Here is an 18,592-nt window from a genome sequence, read left to right as displayed (position 1 = left end):
TATAGCTGATTCAAATGCATTAACTTTTTTCCAAAAGTTACACTGGGATCCTATCCAGTCAGTTCTAGTAAATCAAACTGTGCTACTATGGAAGGGACTGGTTACCAATATAACTCAATGGGAAATCTGGATGCAATAGTTGTTACCTCATTTAGAATTCCATCCCATCATTGCTAATAAATGCAGATGAAATCACAGGGACACTGAATGGAAAACCTTGATTAACCATATTAGCTTTGTCTCAAAGGGATCTGAATTTGGAAATATTAAAACACATATAGATGTATCAGCAAGGATTGGGATCCAATCCCAGTATAATACTATTGAAAACAGATTTCTTAGGATTTCTACTTTGATTTAATTGACATTAAGCCTTGGCACTATTAAAATGTTATGAAAACGTATTTACTGTGTACACACAGTAGCCACTTTTTAAATGTTAACTTCTCAGTTACATTATCTTTTAAAACAGTAATAGGCATCCATTTAAATTACAGTGTAAATCTTAAAGTAGTACACAGAGAGCTGTGCAACTCATTAACAATAAAGCAAATCATGGGGTTAAATTTCTGTATATAACTTTGAACGTGTATCACTAAGTGTTACCAAATTGTTGGGTTTTTTAAATCTCAGCTGCCATTTTACTACTGAGTGAAAAAAGTAACAAGCACCACTAAAACAGACTATTTTTGAACTTCTCCAAAATAAAACTCATCACAGCTACCACTGTGTTTTAACCAATTTCTATTAAATTTATTTAACATATTCTCTCACAAGGCTCACAACTTGAGGGAAATGTATAATCATGTAGTTATAACTCTTTCAATATTTGGTTTTATAATAGAAATCCCAGCAACATTAATTTCTATAGCACTATGGACAAGATACTTCACGTTACAAAAGAAAAAAAAAGTCCCCACTGCAGACCATTTCTCATTCACCTTTCCACAAGATACTAGACATAATCCCCCTATTTTTTACTACATATTTCAAATATTTCTAAAAAATTCTTAACAGAATTGTACACAGCCAGCCAAAGAATTATAAAGAGAAACAATGTTGTGGAAGCAATCAAATATGCATAATTGCTAAAGTAAAATGGCTTCAACCACTTCTACAATAAAGGACAAAGCTTTTATGACACACACAGCCATTTAAAAAGACTAACTCATGGACTAATGTATAAAGAGTTGCTTGCATTAAAAAACATGAGTGGTCTGTCATGCTGAATATAGTGAAATCTAGTTCACAAGATAAAGACAAGTGGGAAGATTCAGCAACAGATCAGCCAGCTATCTATTGGAAAATATGCCTGAGTCACAAGTCACAAAAAATACATACACAAAAAATGTACCATCAGCCAAAAAGATATTCAACAAGAAATAAAATAAACTTTATTTACAATCGGGAGTGTGTGTGCACACACATGCAGCTAAAATTCTCTGAATAAACAGTAAAACAGTATCAAAATATCTAAAATAAAATACACCCAATCCCCAATAAGGGCAAATTAATCACTAGTGGAAAAACTGAATAACTGAAAGACATTCTCAAAACAAACACATAGAAGACACTTTCAAAATTATTAAAACAGATATCTCCTATCCATCATAGCTAGTATTTGCTAATATTCATAAAAATATGTATATGAACAGATGATGCAGTTTATTTGATCTCAATGCTTCATTTTCAAGTCTTGCATAAATGGCTGTATTCACCTCTTTTGTTCTCTGGAGCACTGAACAAGCATCCTTTTCTTGAATACGAGTGTGATCAATTTCCTGTAATTAGGGCAGTGGGGAAACACTAGTGGATCTGAGTCCTTCCTGCCTTCTATTTCTATATTACTTTGAGTATTGTGACATGATCAGTATTGTCAAGGGAAGTATGTAAAGCCACAGAAAGTCACCCACCTCGCAGGAATGAACATTTTAAGCATTGCTCTCCATTTAAGGGATCAGATTCTTAAAAATCCAGATAAACCAAGGAAAAAAGTTATTTTTATTTAACTCATTAATGCAGATATGTTTACTTTTTAGTATTACTGTTTAGCGTCAATGAGCTTAGAGCACTCACAGGAGCCGAGGCAGGCAGTGCATACAGTTGCAACATAAAATAGTAGGTAAAATATCTTTTATAGGTCAGCTACATTACTTTCCTTCAGTTATGAATGCTATACATAGTGCAACAGCTTCCCCAAGTTTTCTTAAAGTGACAAAATTAATCTACTCTGCACTTATTGTTTGCAGTTTACTTTTAATGCATAAAACTGATGAAGCATAGAAGCAGGTAAGAAGGAAGAGAAAAGAAAGCAAAGAATATATATGAAAGCTTTAATTAAATTATGTCACATAACTAAATGCATATGCTAGAGAAGGGTTAATGATGCGTATATCTCCTGATGATTCCCCGAGGAGCAATTTGCTGATACAGCTCCATTACATCAGACACAATAAAAATGTCTGTGTTGACCAGTAAAGCTAGGTCTGGTTCTCTTCAAACACTATCGCTCTGGTGGTATGTGACTCATTCTCCCTTCTCCCACAGTGCTAGTGTGGCTAATTCTTTTGCAACTATTTACATTTAAATGTAAGGGAAAAAACTTGCATAAAGGAGCAAGACTTTTGGAGGCTAACCTAATAAATTATTGTTGCTGGCTGCTGAACAGTAGATAGCATCTGGTTTTAGCTACTGTTACTGTCTTTGTTTCTTAAAGGGTCGTGTAGTAAACCAGGTATAAAGTCAGTCTTCTGTAAAACAAAACTAGCTGCATTAAAATGTTGACAAAATCCTTTAGTATGGTATCTGCTTATCAGAAAATATTGGTTGTCAATTTTTCTCCTAACAAAGTTAGTTCAATCTTATTTAAAATAAATTCTAATACAGAATCAGACAACAGCTAACAAGGAAAATCTGTGAGGAACTGATGTAAAACACATTTTTAAAATCTACAGAAATAAAGTTGCACATCATAGCAAAATAAAAAATAAAAAAAATATACAAATCCAATATTATAAAACCTCCTCTTAGGTATTAATAAATTCATCCTTTTAAAATGAAACTAGCAGTTTTAGTTCTGTTAAATGGGAAGAACCCTAAATACTCCACCACTCTTCTCTTACTTCATCTCTTTCCTCTAGATTCTATGTCATAACTACAATTCTTTCAGTCAAGGGCTTTGGCTAGGAGAAAGACTCTCAGATGAAAAACCATGAACACTGGTCCTTTGGGGGCAGCCTGATCAAAAGCCACTAAGTCAATGAAAAGGCTCCCAAGCACTATGGCACTAAATTTCCAAAGGCTTCATGGTAGAGCGCTTCTTACTGTATGTTCTGGAAAAGCAGAAATAGGTATGAAAAAATCCAGATAATTTGGGACCTAAGCCCACTCCCACTGAAGTCAATGTAAATTTTGCCATTGATTTCAATGGGAGCCATTTTAGGCCATTGATGAGAAACACCATTGATGCTCTACAGATAGATTGAGAAGGGCAATAGTGTTTAACATATCTGGATGAGTCAATTTAATATTCATGAGATAATCTTAACTTCCCAATTACAGTCCAGCAAAAGAAGAAGCACAAGCTGTTGAGCTCTGAAAGTCCTTTTTCCTTCCTAAGACCAGCAACCATACATACAAATTTGAGATGGAAAAGACTTAATTCACCCATTTTCTCCCCTCTCTTGCTAATGTAGAAACAGTCCCCCCACAATGTTCTCCTGTGTTTCATCCAATCTAGTTTAAATGGCTAAACTGGTGCCATTTCCACTTTTCCCCCTGGGATCTTTTATTGTATAGTCTAATATCCAAGCTATGTCTAAATATTGCCACTTCTTCCTTTAAAGCCCCACAAATTACTGAAATGCCCTTTTCTGATTGTCCAGCTTGGCAATCACACCCAGCAGCTCTCCATTGTTGTGAACAACTACCCAGCTGACCATGCCAGCTACATGTTCCAAATGTACTCTGGCTTGGAGCAGACAGGAGATATTGGACCTCCTTTGGTCTCTAAACAGTGAAGTGTTGCCAAAGTGAGTGAAGGACAAGTGAGTTGATAAATGGTCCAATGACAGGAAGCATTACCTAGTAAGTAAAGCACATGACAGATTCAGAAAATCTGGATTCTATTCTGGCACTGCTACATATAACTAGGTAGCCTTGGAGAAGACACCCACCACCATGAAATAGGGTGCCTGAGTTTCCCCATCTATTAAAAAAAAATAATGGTACTTCCCTGGTATTGTGACGCATAATTCATTATTATCTGTAAAGTGCTTAGAATACTTGAATAAAAACTATAAATGTTCAAGGAATATTTATCAGAGTAACTAACAATTTTTGTTAGCATTCAACAAAGTATCAAAATATTGTTTCGTTTGTTTGTAACTTTTCTAAAAGTTTCTTCTTAAAAGCCAATATATATCCCTATATATGTCCAATCCTTTGCATATATATGGTGGTTTTATTGCCTTGTTTAAAAAAATAAACACCAAGCTTGTGTGTACAAATGACAAATGTGCAGTCACTACAGGCAAGAATTAACTATTCTCTTATTCATATGTTAGTGATGCACAAAATCACAGGGTGAAATTCTGGCCCTACTGAAGTCAATGGCAAAATCCCTGTTAATTTCAGCAGGGTAGGATTTCACTCATAGTGCACTAAGATGACATGAAATGTATCTCTTACAATCTGGCTGAAGAGCGGAGCTGTACTCTCAGAGGTTTGGCCCCTTTACGTCTGAGATTGTCATCTGAGTCTTTCTCGTTGCATTATTGACTCGGAAATTACAGAAGAAAAATAAAACTTTTAAAACATAAGATGAATTTGGAGCTAGAAAAAAACAAACCAAATCCTGGGATGAGATTCTGTGCTGTGCCTCTAATTTAAGAGGCTCTACACAGAATTTATAGCCCATGAGGGAGGGGGAGTTAAGCTGTCTTTAAACCACTATTGTGTCTTCACGTTTCTGGAGTGATCCAAGGACTTGAGTGGTCTCTGGTGTACCATAGGTGTAACCTGTCCCATATTGCCCAGAAACTTTAGCTACAACTAAGTGTTGTGGCTCCAATCCCTTGCATCCCCAGCTTTACACCTTACACCAGGATTTATGAAACAGTCCTTAGAAGAAAGTCTGGGTACATCCACACTAGGAAAAAAAGTGTTTTTCCCCCACTATATTTAGTTAACATGGGGTAAAATCCTAATGGGGATGAGGCAATGTGTAGTTTTCACATATATTAGTAGGTATTCACATATATTAGAGGGAATGACTAGGGAGAGCCTGGGGTTTGCCTTGACCAGCTAACATGTGAATTTCCATACTAGGATTTTAAAACGTGTTAAATACCACATATTAGCTAACATGGTAAAAAGCAACTTTTTTCCTAGTAAAGACAAGGCTGCTCTGGCTGTCCCCAGTTCCTACACTGGGGGAATTCTCCCTGGCTACATCTGGGGAACGTAGCACCCATTTACGCTGCTCTGGCCCCTTTAAAACTGGCACACAGGAAACAGAGTGGGGTAAGACTTTCATCCCTTCTTTTTAATTAATTGGCTAGAAAGTCATCTTTAACAGTGTGGTAAAATTAAAATCTGGCCGACCTTATTTTTTTTAAAAGATGGAAATTAAAGATCAGTACTAGCCACCGGTCAGAAAACAAGCTTGTCTCCTGAAACAAAGGATATAACAGGAATTCCCTATAACAGGAATTCTTTTTTGTTTATTTAATTTTAAAGCCTTTGCATTTTCTTTTCTTCCTTCATTTTTTATAAATAAAATCTCAAACTATTTCTGCTTTTTATTAAAAAATTCTCTTTATTTTTTTAATTTTGAACCCTGCTTTTTACTATTATTTTGTTGGAATCTCTTCCTAATTCTTGCCAGGCAAAAGAGGTTTGTTTTTCAATTGTGCTTGCTCAAGAGAGTTATCTTAACCCAACTAAAAAGCCTTATTGAAATGCAGACTAACATATTTTGCCCTGTCTCGCAAAGCAAAAAAGTCATGTTTTCTCAATCAAGTTAGCTGAATGGAATTAGCTTAACATGACCAGAAAGCCCTCTCAACGTTTGGAAGTCATAGATATCTGAAGTCATGTTAGCTGGCCATATTATACCCTAGGATTCCCCTCAGCTTACAGAAGCAGACACTTAGGCCCAGATCCTCAAAAGTATTCAGGCTCCTAACTTCCATTGAAATCAATAGGAGTTAGATGCCTAAATACCTTAGAGGATCTGGGCCTTACGGCTTGTCTACATGGAGAGTTATTCTGGAATAACTATTCCTGATTAACTCCATGAGTGGAGGCTCTTGTTCTGGAACAAGTATGCCCTTATACCAAATCAACTTAATCACAGTGGATTAAACTGATTCACACTCTTATTCCAGAAAAAGTGTACACACACATGGAGTTAATCACGAATAGTGAACCCATTTAAAATTCGCACCCACTCTTATTCCTGATTAATTTTCATATGTAGACAAACCCTTAGGCCTGGTCTGTAGTAAAAAGTTTTACCAGTAAACTGCACCAGTAAGGAGTGTGATTTTTTTCATGATGTATTTACACCAGTTAAAGCCCTGGAGTAGTCACAGTTATACTAATATAAGGCACTTTATATTTCTCTTCACTGAACTGGAATAAATTATACTAGTATAAGGCCTGGTTGACACTTAAAAGTTTTGTTGGCATGTTAAGATTGGGGTGGGGTCTGTGGGGGAATCTAACCAAAAGTCCTAGTTTAGATGCAGATATACCAGCAAAAAAGAGCTTTTGATAGTATAACTTATTTTGTTCATGGAACTGGTATGAACTATATTAGGACAAGAACTCTTTCTCATGTAGACATCGCCTAAGCACTTTTACTGTATAACTATGTCTACACTAGGGGAGTTTGCTTGCTTCAATTATGATGACAGTTAAAACAGCAAATCTTATAAGTGTAGACAAGGCCCTAGCTTAAAATAAAAAGTAAGATGTAACTAACTCTTTTGACCTGAGAATTTAAATCTTAGCACCTTATTCATATTCTTCACAGAATCTATTAGTTCCTATATATTCAATGGAATAAGTCACTTGTCAGTGGATCAAATTTCCTGCCCAGCCATAACCATTTTTTTGTATATATTAAGATTATGGTGTGTGGATAGATCTTAATTAGGTTTATTTATATCTGATATTTACAAGGTAAAAACGGAGGCCATTCACTGAAAACATGGTACATTCAGTGAAAACATGGTATATATTCACTTTCAAGTAATTCAGCAAGTTTGGGAGGGACAAGGTTTGATATTTGGGTGTGTATGCATACACATTTTTCAATCTGTATAGTATTTTTGTATTTTAAATTCAAAGAGCATTTATATAACATAAATACCATAAAGTAAAATGTTAACATAAAATCACTGGTGGAAACTGGGAAGAATTTAACAGATGCAGATTTCTGCTGTTTGATTTATATAAATATTTATTAATCAGCAAGTTTAATATTTAATACTAGACATTATTTTTGAGTTAGCACCAACTATTAAGAAAGCTTCTGTTCAGTTCAAGGACATGTCTCCCACTAGCAAAGATAGTCCGTGTTTGTTAAGAGAATTCACCTTCTTAACTCATCTAACTGACATTAAGTGACACAATGTTTTAAACAGTGATGGACCAATCTGTTCCTAAAGCTAGGTTTGTAGAATATTGTATCATGTCACAGTGACAGCTTTTAAAGATTATTATAAATAATAAAACATAGTATTTTCTGAGGAAGGAAATGATATAAACTGATACATTTTTTCAAAACTAAACCAAACCAACAAACAAAAATTTGGCCATGAAGTCTTTGTAGTTGCTAGGTTGCGCATTCAACCCTACTGAGTTCTGAAGAAATCCTCTACATAACTGATTCATCCTCCAGACTATCATGGTGCCAGGGTCAAAATAGTTCAAGAAAATAAGACATCAGAACTTCTCAGCAGTGTTGCTCTCTATATGCATTAGAATATAACACATTTTTAGAATAAGAAAAAGGCCACCTGTCCTATTCATTGCCTGATCCAACATGCCTAGCCGTCAGTGTTCTTAATCCCATATTTGTGCATGTACAGCATGCCTTTCAATTGCTTGTTCTAATAATAGATAAAATAAATGTTCTGTTCAAAATTATAAATAAAAAAGAACAAGTTATGTTCAGGCTATTGTAAGTAAGTAATAATATTAAGAAACTTGTTAAAAATTGTACAATCTTATGTGCTGTACCTACTCTTAAGAAATATTTTATTCCAATACAACTATAAGTTTTTTTGACAAAGCAAAGGCTTATAGGTAAGCAGGGAAATTGCATACCAGGATCTACTTTTCTTAAAAAGGACAATTTATGTTGGAGATACCATTAAACAACGTAATTTGCGAACCTACATTTTTTAAAATTACTTAAACCTTAGTCTGCTTTGGATTCTTTGTGGCCAATATGCAATCTCCATAAAATCTGAGAATGCTAACAATATTCTAAGAGAAGAGAGAATATTTCTTACCTGGAATTCAGCTTCTTTGAAGAACCATCTTACAGGAGTCTCACTCTTGGGTCTTGCTCCCAATAACAAACAGGGCAGAACTTCCTGAGCGCAATATATTTTTTAAACCCTAGGGCAGCGGTAATTGTGGCCTGCACGCTATCCCACCTCCACATGTGGACCAACCCCACACAAAGTCTCCAAAACCTTCTAGTGAGTTCCTAAATTGCATGGGAAGGAAGAGCTCCCCAAAATAAACCTAGTTAGAAAAAAATGGTACCATCAAACACCAACAAAACAAAAACACCCACCCTTTAACGGAACAAATCAAAAACCATAAAAACCTCCTAAAGAAAATACACCAGAATCTGAGGAGAGGCAGGAGGTGTATGTGAGAGAGAAAAAGAATACTGTCTGATAAATCCTCAAAGAGCCAGAATTACAAGTGGGCAATTTTTCTTTCTTTAATCACCACCAGATTCTTGTTCATGAAGAGTAAGTAGCTCGAGGGATTTCTAAAAGCAAGAATGATAAAACACAGAAACAAGCAGCAAAAAAAGGGAAACCAACATCACCTTCAAACCTGAAGGATCAGCCTAGTTTAGTCATCACATACCACTTCCATCCAGATTCTAAACACATACTGCTTCCATCCAGATTCTAAAAATTCAGCACCAGAAGAGACAGGGGAATATGGTGATTGTTTTGGATTTGCTTGGCGTCAAGAAGTATAGAAGAAATATGTCAAAGAGTCAATGTCTCTCTCTTTATGCCACCTATGCTCAGCACTTTTGTAGAGGAAATGCCTCATCAAAACAGTTGAATTTCAGTACTAGCATCTTGGTGCATCAATATACTCAGGGCAAATCATTAGTATATTTCAGAGAACTCTGCTTCAACACAGTGCAATTCACTTCAAGATAACTGATGAAGTGGATCTGCTGGCCCTGTGGGAAAGCTGTGTCTGTGTTGACAAGAGTGGGGCTGTCAAGGTTCCTTCCCCACTCTGAACTCTAGGGTACAGATGTGGGGACCTGCATGAAAGACCCCCTAAGCTTATTCTTACCAGCTTAGGTTAAAAACTTCCCCAAGGTACAAACTTGGCCTTGTTCTTGAACAGTATGCTGCCACCACCAAGCATTTTAAACAAAGAACAAGGAAAGAGACCACTTGGAGACGTCTTCCCCCAAAATATCCCCCCAAGCCCTACACACACCCTTTCCTGGGGAGGCTTGAGAATAATATCCTAACCAATTTGTTACAAAATCATCAAAGACCCAAACCCCTGGATCTTGGAACAATGCAAAAATCAGTCAGGTTCTTAAAAGAAGGATTTTATTAAAAAAAAGAAAGGTAAAAATCATCTCTGTAAAATCAGGATGGAAAATACTTTACAGGGTATTCAGATTCAAAACACAGAGGATCCCCCTCTGGGCAAAACCTTAAAGTTACAGAAAACAGGAATAAACCTCTCTCTTTACACAGGGAAAATTCACATAAAACAAAAACTAAACTAATCCGCCTTGCCTGGCTTACCTATACTGGTTGCAATATTGGAGAATTGGATTAGGATCTGTTGGAGAAGATGGATTTCTGTCTGGCCTCTTTCAGTCCCAAAAGGGGAACCACCACGTAAACAAAGAGCACAAACAAAAGCCTTTCCCCCCCACACTGCCCCCAAGATTTGAAAGTATCTTGGTTCCCTTATTGGTCCTTTAGGTCAGGTGCCAGCCAGGTTATCTGAGCTTCTTAACCCTTTACAGGTAACAGGATGTTGCCTCTGGCCAGGAGGGATTTTATAGCACTGTATACAGAAAAGTGGTTACCCTTCCCTTTATATTTATGACAGGGGCCAACAAAGACTCAGAATGCTCTGCTTGAAGGAGCAAGCTTCTGTAGCTAACTGCAGAATGGACATATGTGAGTCTCTAAAGGGTACCTAACAAGAAGGATTGTGTGTGTTCCTCAGGAAACTTGATGGCTCTAGGTAACATTTCAAGGCACACCTCATTTATACACATCGTACTCAACTCCAAGGCAGAGGATGCAGAAGTCGAGCGCATTCATGACTGCCATCCTTTGGCCTAATTGACATTTCTTGAAGGTTCTTACCTCCTTTACGATTAAAGGAGAGGTTGGCTTGCTGAAATAAAGGAATGTGTGAAAAAATGTCTTTAGACACTTACTTGGCACTTCAAACTTCCAAATCAATGTGCCAAAAACTGTCTCAAAGCACTAGCAGAATGTGCTCATGTGTTGGAAGAGTATGCCAAAGCAACTGTAAAGTGCACTGTGAAGAAAATCAAAATGTATTCTGATGAAAATGACCCAAAATACTACAAGCTTTGAAGTGTCAAACTCAGTGAAGTGATAAAATGCCACCAAGAAAAGAGAGAGAGGGAGTAAGACAAGAATCCCAACTCATTGAGGTCTGAGGTAATGCGATGGGCTGACAAGAACTTTGAACAACACGCTGCAGAGCTACCGAGACAATCTTGTCAGACAGTGATCTGGAGCTACCTAGTCTAAAATACCAAGGAAGCTACATGAAACTGAATTAAGTTAAGTTTTAACAGGAGACTAACCAATAACCTAGGTCAACAACAAGAACAAAGAAAGAAAAGCTGAAAGTAAAAAAAAAAACAGACAACCGTTGTCTGATGAAAGTCAGGGGACAGCTCCTTCAGAGACCTCAGTCTTTTACCATAGTTGAGGTAATGGTTAGAAGATTCTAGAGGCTGAGGCAGCAGCAGCTGATGGATGCACAAGGGGCTGAGATGAGGGAGAACTTTCACCTGCTAGCTACTACCACAACCATTAATTCTGTGAAGCAAAACACTTATCTAGAGGAGTTCTTCTGTCTAGCTATGGAAGAGTGAGAAGCCAGAGTGAAACTCTAGTGTAGATGGTATCTTTAAAGGATAAATAATAAGAATTATACACTGATCTGGTAAAGAATCTGCAAAATATAATTGTGAAGCATAAAATAACAAAGATGTAACAACCAAAGGTGTGAAGAGAAAAGGGTAAAATATGATAGAACTAGTTGACCCTACACAAAACTGTAAAGTGTTCATAAGGCACCATTAAATACAGAGACAAATGCACCAAACAGACAAAGGAGACAATCACTCAGCCAGAAGCACCCAGGGGAAAGATACTAAAAAGGCAGGACTGTTCTCTACAAATGAAAATATGTGTATACATGTGTGTTCTCTGGAATATTTACTATATTTTTAATAAATTTGCACACTACATCTGTTCTTTGTCAGAGCTGTTACTTACCCCAGTTTTATCACATAGGCGCAAAGTATGAAAAGACCCCACAGCAAATAATTCTCCATCCGGAGCCCAGGCAACAGAAGTTATAGGATAATCATGAGGCTGAGAGCTGTACAGTAGACGACCATAACTATCCCACACCTCAGAAAGAAAAAATAAATTAGTCTGAATTTATTTTGGACATATTTTATTTTAGAGGCATCATTCTTTATATTTTGGACTTCTTATGTTAGAGGCATCATTTCTTCAGCTTAAAATATTTTTAAGTTGTAGAAATATGTTTATTTTTTAAACAAATTGCTACATTAAAAAAGATATCTAATGCATTTAACAGTTGGGGGTGTGTGTGTGTGATTGTTTTTACAGTATATGCACAGTATAACAGCTGGGCCTGATCCTGCATACTTTGCATGCCCAAATTTCCCAATGAAAGCAAGTTTGGAAGTTTGGGCCCTTTTGTGCATCATCTCAAGATTTTATAGCTACAAATTCTCTGTAAAATCAGATTCCTATTTCTAAGTTATTTCAGTGCATTCTCCTCCAGCTACTTGGAAGACCAGCTCACCACAAAAATAATTTTTACCTGAAGTCGGATTTGTTTTGCTAAAATATGGGAAATATTATATTGATATCTGTATTCTGCATTATTAACTAGTTGTTTCTTGGTGCACTATTGTACATTTTTTCCTAGACCTGTATGTTTCCTAAATACTTCTAATCATTCTTCTTGTATAGTAATATCAAATATAAAATTGCATGCACATCAACTATCAACAGCCAGTCAGTAAGTCAAGCCAGGGGACAGTGAACAGAATCTTTATGGTTGTACATTCTCAGATGCCTCACAATCTGTTGAGGCCCAAAGGGGAGAGATCGTTTGTGATAACAACCCAAACTGAGGTATAGAAGAAATTATTTATGCACAAAACTTAAAATGCTGTGGGATTCAATTCTGTAATGCAAGATAACTGTTACCATCGGTTTCATGATTCTTTATTTTAGTTGTAAACATTTTTCACCAATACAAGCAAAGGGATGCCAAATTTGTGTGGAACATAGGTAACTTTGTGACTAAAATGAGTGATATCTTTTGAAATGGAAATATAAACCTTTCACATATCCTTCATCTCATTTCCCCAGCTGTTCATGTGAGATGTGAAGTAAGTGTAAGACTCTTACTGCTGAATCTTAAAACTATGAAAAATATTGTTATTTTTCTTCATTAAAGAAGTTGATAATGAGATTGTCAATGTAATTTGGAAATTTTCCAATGGCACTGCCAGTAGAATGCCAGCAAGAACACTTCACGCATTAGTAACTTATAAGTTTATAAAAAAAATTATATTAAATAATCAAAGTACAAATTAAGTTTTTATTAAAACTTACTACCTAGTTAAATGATAAAAAAATAACATTTTACACAGGTTTAAAGCTATTTCCAAAAACAGATCTTAGACGGACATGAAAAAAATGTGTTTTTGAAATGAGAGCAATTGCTACAAGAGTCCTTTTATGATTTTTCTTTTTTAAGTTTTTCTTTGCTCAGGCTGAGCTCTAATAGTTTGTGTAGGATAGGAAAAGTAGTTGAGGTTATATGGGGTTCGTTAACATATTTTATATAAATTTTTTAGTTCTCCTTTCTCCCTTCTTTTTCTTTACCATTCACTGTCTTCTTAATGTATCTTATTCTTTCTTCTTCTCAGTTCTCATTTCATACCGATCAGTTAAATGTTCATGGAATATTGTTAACCCTCACTTCAATACAATGATCGTCACTTCTTTAAATTATAATTTTACTTCTATTTTTTCTCCTAAACAGCGACAAATATAGCAGATGAAATTTAAACTTTAAAGTTTCTTACATTTCCACCAATTTTTCATATCAAATGACATTCTTTGTATTTCAGACAAATGGTTCCTTAGAATGTGTATTAACTATTTACGCTAAACAATTTGTTCCACCTTGCATTTAGCTGTGATGCTCTGAGTACTTTTCTCAGATGTGAAGAATTCTGTGTAGCTCAAAACCTTGTCACTTTCACCATCAGAAGTTGCTCCAGTAAATGATACTACCTCGCCCACCTTGTCTCTTTAATTTCTTTATATAAAATTTGAGCTTTGTGTATTTTTATTTTGCTGTACAGTATGTTTATGACAAAAATTATAAAAAATTAAAAATAAAACTAGAGTAATTAAAATCTACTGGCCCAGTTCATACCCTCAAGAACCACATGGAGGGATCATCAACATGCAGATTTCCTCTTCCCCTGGCTCTTCTACCAGACCCTTCATCTGCTCACAGTTCCCCAGTCTCCAGACCCTGCAGTAGACTCACTACAGAACCCGCAGGTCTGTGCAGAAGGTAGAAAAGAACTTGGGAGAAGCTGGGAAGGTGAGAGTTGGCTGGGAACACGACTGCAATGGGGATAAAATGCACATCAGTCCCCCTCTTAGGAATAATAGCTGGAGGCCACATATTCCTCCCCTCTCAGGGACCTGGAGCAAACCATGCCAGGGAGGATGTATTTCCTGGGAAAGTATCTCTACTGGAGCTATGCTGGCAGGAAACCTGAATGAGGAAGGGTTGGTGGCTTTTGAAGGCTTATGGGGTCAGAGCAACAGCACGGGCAGAGGGTTTTTGTTAAAGCTGGCCCTTGGCCTCCTGTCAATTCCCAGGTATTTGCCAGGTCTGGGAAGATTATTTGCAGGTGGCAAACCTTGCCCTCCAACAGCATGATGCAGAGGGATCTCAGCGAGTTCCCTTATTCCACAGAGTGGATGATCCGGGCCACTGTACCTAGTATATTAGCAGGGAGTCCATTCATAGTATGCAATAATCTGAGAGAAGATTTAAACAGAAAGACTATATAATTCAAGATTTTTTTAAAATCACAGCACATAAATGAGAGAATGTTAGAATTCAGATACTAACTAATTAAAGTAAGTTCACAATTAAGGGGGAAAACATAAAGCATCCTCTACTACTGACAGAGAACAGTGTGCCAGCGATACAATTTTCCTAAGGATCCCACCTGTATTCAGGTAACAGGACAAACTGTGTTTCCCCTTTAATTGTAATTTCTTAACTTTTCTCAGTTCATATCTTAGTCTTAATATTCCTTCAGCAGCTAGGGCTTGTCTACCTGGTACAGAAATGCACACTAGAGGGGTGCAAAGTGTAGAGTGCACTGAAGTGTTGTGGTCTAATTGCTCTGTTTAAACCCTGCTGTTGCGGCCTAAAAGGTACCTAGCAAGCACTGATGTAGTCCCATTTGAAATAATACTGTGTTAACATGCGCTGGAATCTTTTCGTTCAGTTTAACTGCTATTTCCTGAAAACTGAAAACCTTCAAAATACACTTAAATTTTTCTGTCTAATTGGATTTGAGTTTGAAAGATCTTGGGAAGGTTGGAGAAAGTTAGTAGTGCCTAGTATTGTTACTCAGTTGCTGCTTTAAATATTTATTTAAATAATTTAATCCACTGTAATTAAAGTTAAACAATACACACCTTATATTTACAGTCTTCACCAGCGGACAGGATAAGGTCATTGACCGAGTTCCAATCAAGTTTTAAAATAACTCCATCATGGGCTTTCCACTGACAGGAAAAGAAATAAATTAAGTATACATTTAAAGCTAGCAATTGCTTTACTATTATTTTTAGTATTTACTTTTTTTATTCTGGTAACATTTATAGGCCCCAGTCAGGATCAGGTTCCAGTTGTGCTTAGCACTGTACAAATACAGCAGACATGGTCTCTTCCTGCAGAAACTTACAATTTAATTTAACATAACACACAATAAAGGGGGAGTGAGGACAAGGGTAATAATGTGGTTATGCACTTATATTTTGTCTAAGCGTCTCCACAATTTGAATGTTCCAAACTACAATAGGATTTTTTTAAAAATTTATTTTTAAAGCCTCTGCATATTCCTTCTTTTTTATTTAAAAAAAAAAATCAAAGCCTATTTCTGTTTATTTGAAATTTCTGGGTTTTTTATTTTAAACCTCTGCTTGTTACTATTATTCTATTTAGACCTCTCCCTAATTCAATATTTTCAGCAACGGCTTATATCTGTTCTTTCATCTTTTTAAACATGGATCTATTTCTTAAACTCCATTTAAACTTCAAGTAGCCATTTATTTGTGTCCCCACTCCCCATAAAATATCATTTTCACTCATTTTTACTGCTTACTTCTATCAGTAGATAGCTTTATTAAGAATATTAACATGACATATGTTCATATATGAGGTAAACGCTACACAACTATTTATACCGTATAGATTCTTGAGCCCAAAGAATCTGATGTGGATATCCGCGGATATAAATCGGTATCCGTGGAACCACAGGGCTCTCCCAGGAACCGCAGCAGTGAAAGGAGCAGAACATGGGGCCGCCGCTCCTAGGAACCAGCACCCCACGCCAACAGCTCCTCCAGTGAGGCTGTACTGCCCCCAGCCCTGCCCAATGGGGCGGGCACCAGGGTCAACAGCAGCTGTCCCTGGTCACACTCTTGTGTTCCAGCGGCATGCATGCTCCCAGACAGGAGACGCAGACAGCTGCATGGCAGGGCTGGGACAGTACATGTGGGGCGCTGGCTCCTGGGAGCAGCAGCCTCACATCCTGCTCCTTTCACCTCTGCAGTTCCCGGGAGAGCCCTGAGGTTCTGCGGATACCGATTTATATCCGTGGACATAAATCTGTATGTGTGCAGGGCTCTATCTATACATTAGCTCCACCACAAGACTGTATTTTATCTCTTCTGCATTTAAATCAAGCAGTTTCCTCCTCTGCGCTGCCTGGGCCCAGAAGGGGGACAATAAATTCCCGTCCCTGGCTCTGTGCACAATCACAGGGAGAGTCCTGATCAGTCCCAGGCTGGGTATGCTCAGCATAGACAGAATCTTTAGGGAATTTACCTATGAAGCTCGAGCAGGTCTTGAGTGAATATGTGCAAAGTACTATTTTTCAGATGCTTATAACTCAGCCATATTTGGATGCATCTTCACAAGGACAGTAAAAGGCATATATCTGACACAAAGGCTACTAAAAAAGGAGAACTTGTGGCACCTTAGAGACTAACAAATTTATTTGAGCATAAGCTTTCGTGAGCTACAGTTCACTTCATCGGATGCATGAAAGCTTATGCTCAAATAAATTTGTTAGTTTCTAAGGTGCCACAAGTACTCCTTTTCTTTTTGCATATACAGACTAACACGGTTGCTAGTCTGAAACCTGACAAAGGCTACTGCCTTCCAAATTTCAATTCCCCTTTCCAAAGCAAGTGGGCACTGAAACATCTCAAAGAAAAAGTTACCAAATTTTTTAATATGGGCAAAACAACATATTTTCCCTAGCAGGAAATGGCGAAACAGTTTTGGTGGTGAAATTTTCCAAAATTTTGTAGCCCAAATGGTTAAAGTTTGGCAAATATATAAACGACTCAAAACCATCTTATATTGGAAAGTGGCAAGCAATCTTAATAACAGGCAGTACTATCATGTATATTACTACATTTAAAATACATTTTGAATTTTGACTAAATAAAGGACGTATATAAGTGGTGCAAGCAAGGTATGGCTTGCTATGAAAGCTTCACAAAACATCTTCACCAGTCCATTTCAGTCTTGGTCTGCAGCACATCTATAATTCCAGGCCTCGATCCTGCACATTTATATGCAAGCTTTACTTCAGGAACTGTGAGTAATCCCACTGACTTCCTTGCAGGATCGGAGCCCTAGTCTTTATTCTTTCTAGTTTTTATTTAATTCTAGTTTAAAAATGCTGCCCATACCAAATTGTGTTGTGATTTAGTTGTATCACTTATATGAAACTTTATTTTACTAGTAAAATATCACTGAAGCCTGATATGTAAATTTATATTAACGATACCTGTAAAACTTTAGCATTTGGTTGAAGAGGTTTAATAATCAGCTGCTTCCCTGATGTATAGAGAACTTTTTCTGAATCAGGGCCCCATGCTACTGAGTAAACTGGTGTTCCTGCAGAAAGACAGAAGAAATTGTATCTTATAAAGATGATTTGAAAAACACATGCAGAATTTATTAAAGGCACATAAAATGATTAATAAAACATAATGTTGCTGAAACATTTGGAATTTGTATATTCTGGAGAGACAAAGCAGAGCTGTTTTAATACTGATAGCAGAAATAATTTCAATATAGTTACTAAATACCTTATTGATATTTAAGAACAACTGTGGTGCTAAACAGCACAATTTAACAAGGCAAATCTATCTGCTCCTATTGGTGATTCTACTGGGTGGCTACAGGAGTGAAGATGAATCCAGCAGGCTAACTCTTAAAAGTCTTTAAAAGATGCCAGCAGGGACCTAACAAAAGAATGACACCTCTCCACTTTTTCTTTCCAGCCAGCAGCTCTTCAGAGAATTATCATCCCTGTGCTCCCATCAACTGGGCTAACTGCTGCCATGGGAAGAGGTTATAGATGACTGCTATCTGGTTGGTGTGGGAGAAAGAAAACTGTCCCCCAGCTAAGAGGAGTGGGAGGAGACCACCCTCTGTCCCTCACACTAACTTAACTGCAGCTCTGGCCATGTTTAGTGGCTTCCAAGATAGTGCATACCGCCACAGAAACAGTTATGCCATCAACATCTAAAGAAATCGTCTGGCCCCTGAGGAAGTGACAAGTCCCACTGTATATAGAAATAAAAACATGGATGGTGAAATTTTGGCAAGATTGTCATCTGATGGTTGTACATTGGCTTATGTGGAATGAATTATTGGTCTCATTTTAATTTCAAGTATATAGGTGCCCATG

General features: G+C 36.9%; 1 protein-coding gene across 3 annotated transcripts in view; it reads right to left on the bottom strand.

Moving 5' to 3' along the window:
• The window catches only part of IFT80 (intraflagellar transport 80), a 147,739-nt gene that overhangs the window by 64,026 nt on the left and 65,121 nt on the right, over positions 1-18,592 (bottom strand). For all 3 annotated transcript variants that reach the window (XM_084639441.1, XM_084639443.1, XM_084639442.1), the window contains 3 exons: positions 17,684-17,793; positions 15,297-15,386; positions 11,790-11,927 (listed from right to left, as the gene is read on the bottom strand). In XM_084639441.1, coding sequence (XP_084495567.1) covers positions 11,790-11,927; positions 15,297-15,386; positions 17,684-17,793 — 338 coding nt within the window. The remainder of the gene's footprint in view (positions 1-11,789; positions 11,928-15,296; positions 15,387-17,683; positions 17,794-18,592) is intronic.

Source organism: Lepidochelys olivacea (genome assembly GCF_965140295.1).
Source record: "Lepidochelys olivacea isolate rLepOli2 genome assembly, chromosome: 9".
Classification (NCBI taxonomy): domain Eukaryota; kingdom Metazoa; phylum Chordata; order Testudines; family Cheloniidae; genus Lepidochelys; species Lepidochelys olivacea.
The sequence above is the reverse complement of the archived record's forward strand: the minus strand, read 5'-3'. Positions and strand labels throughout refer to the sequence as shown.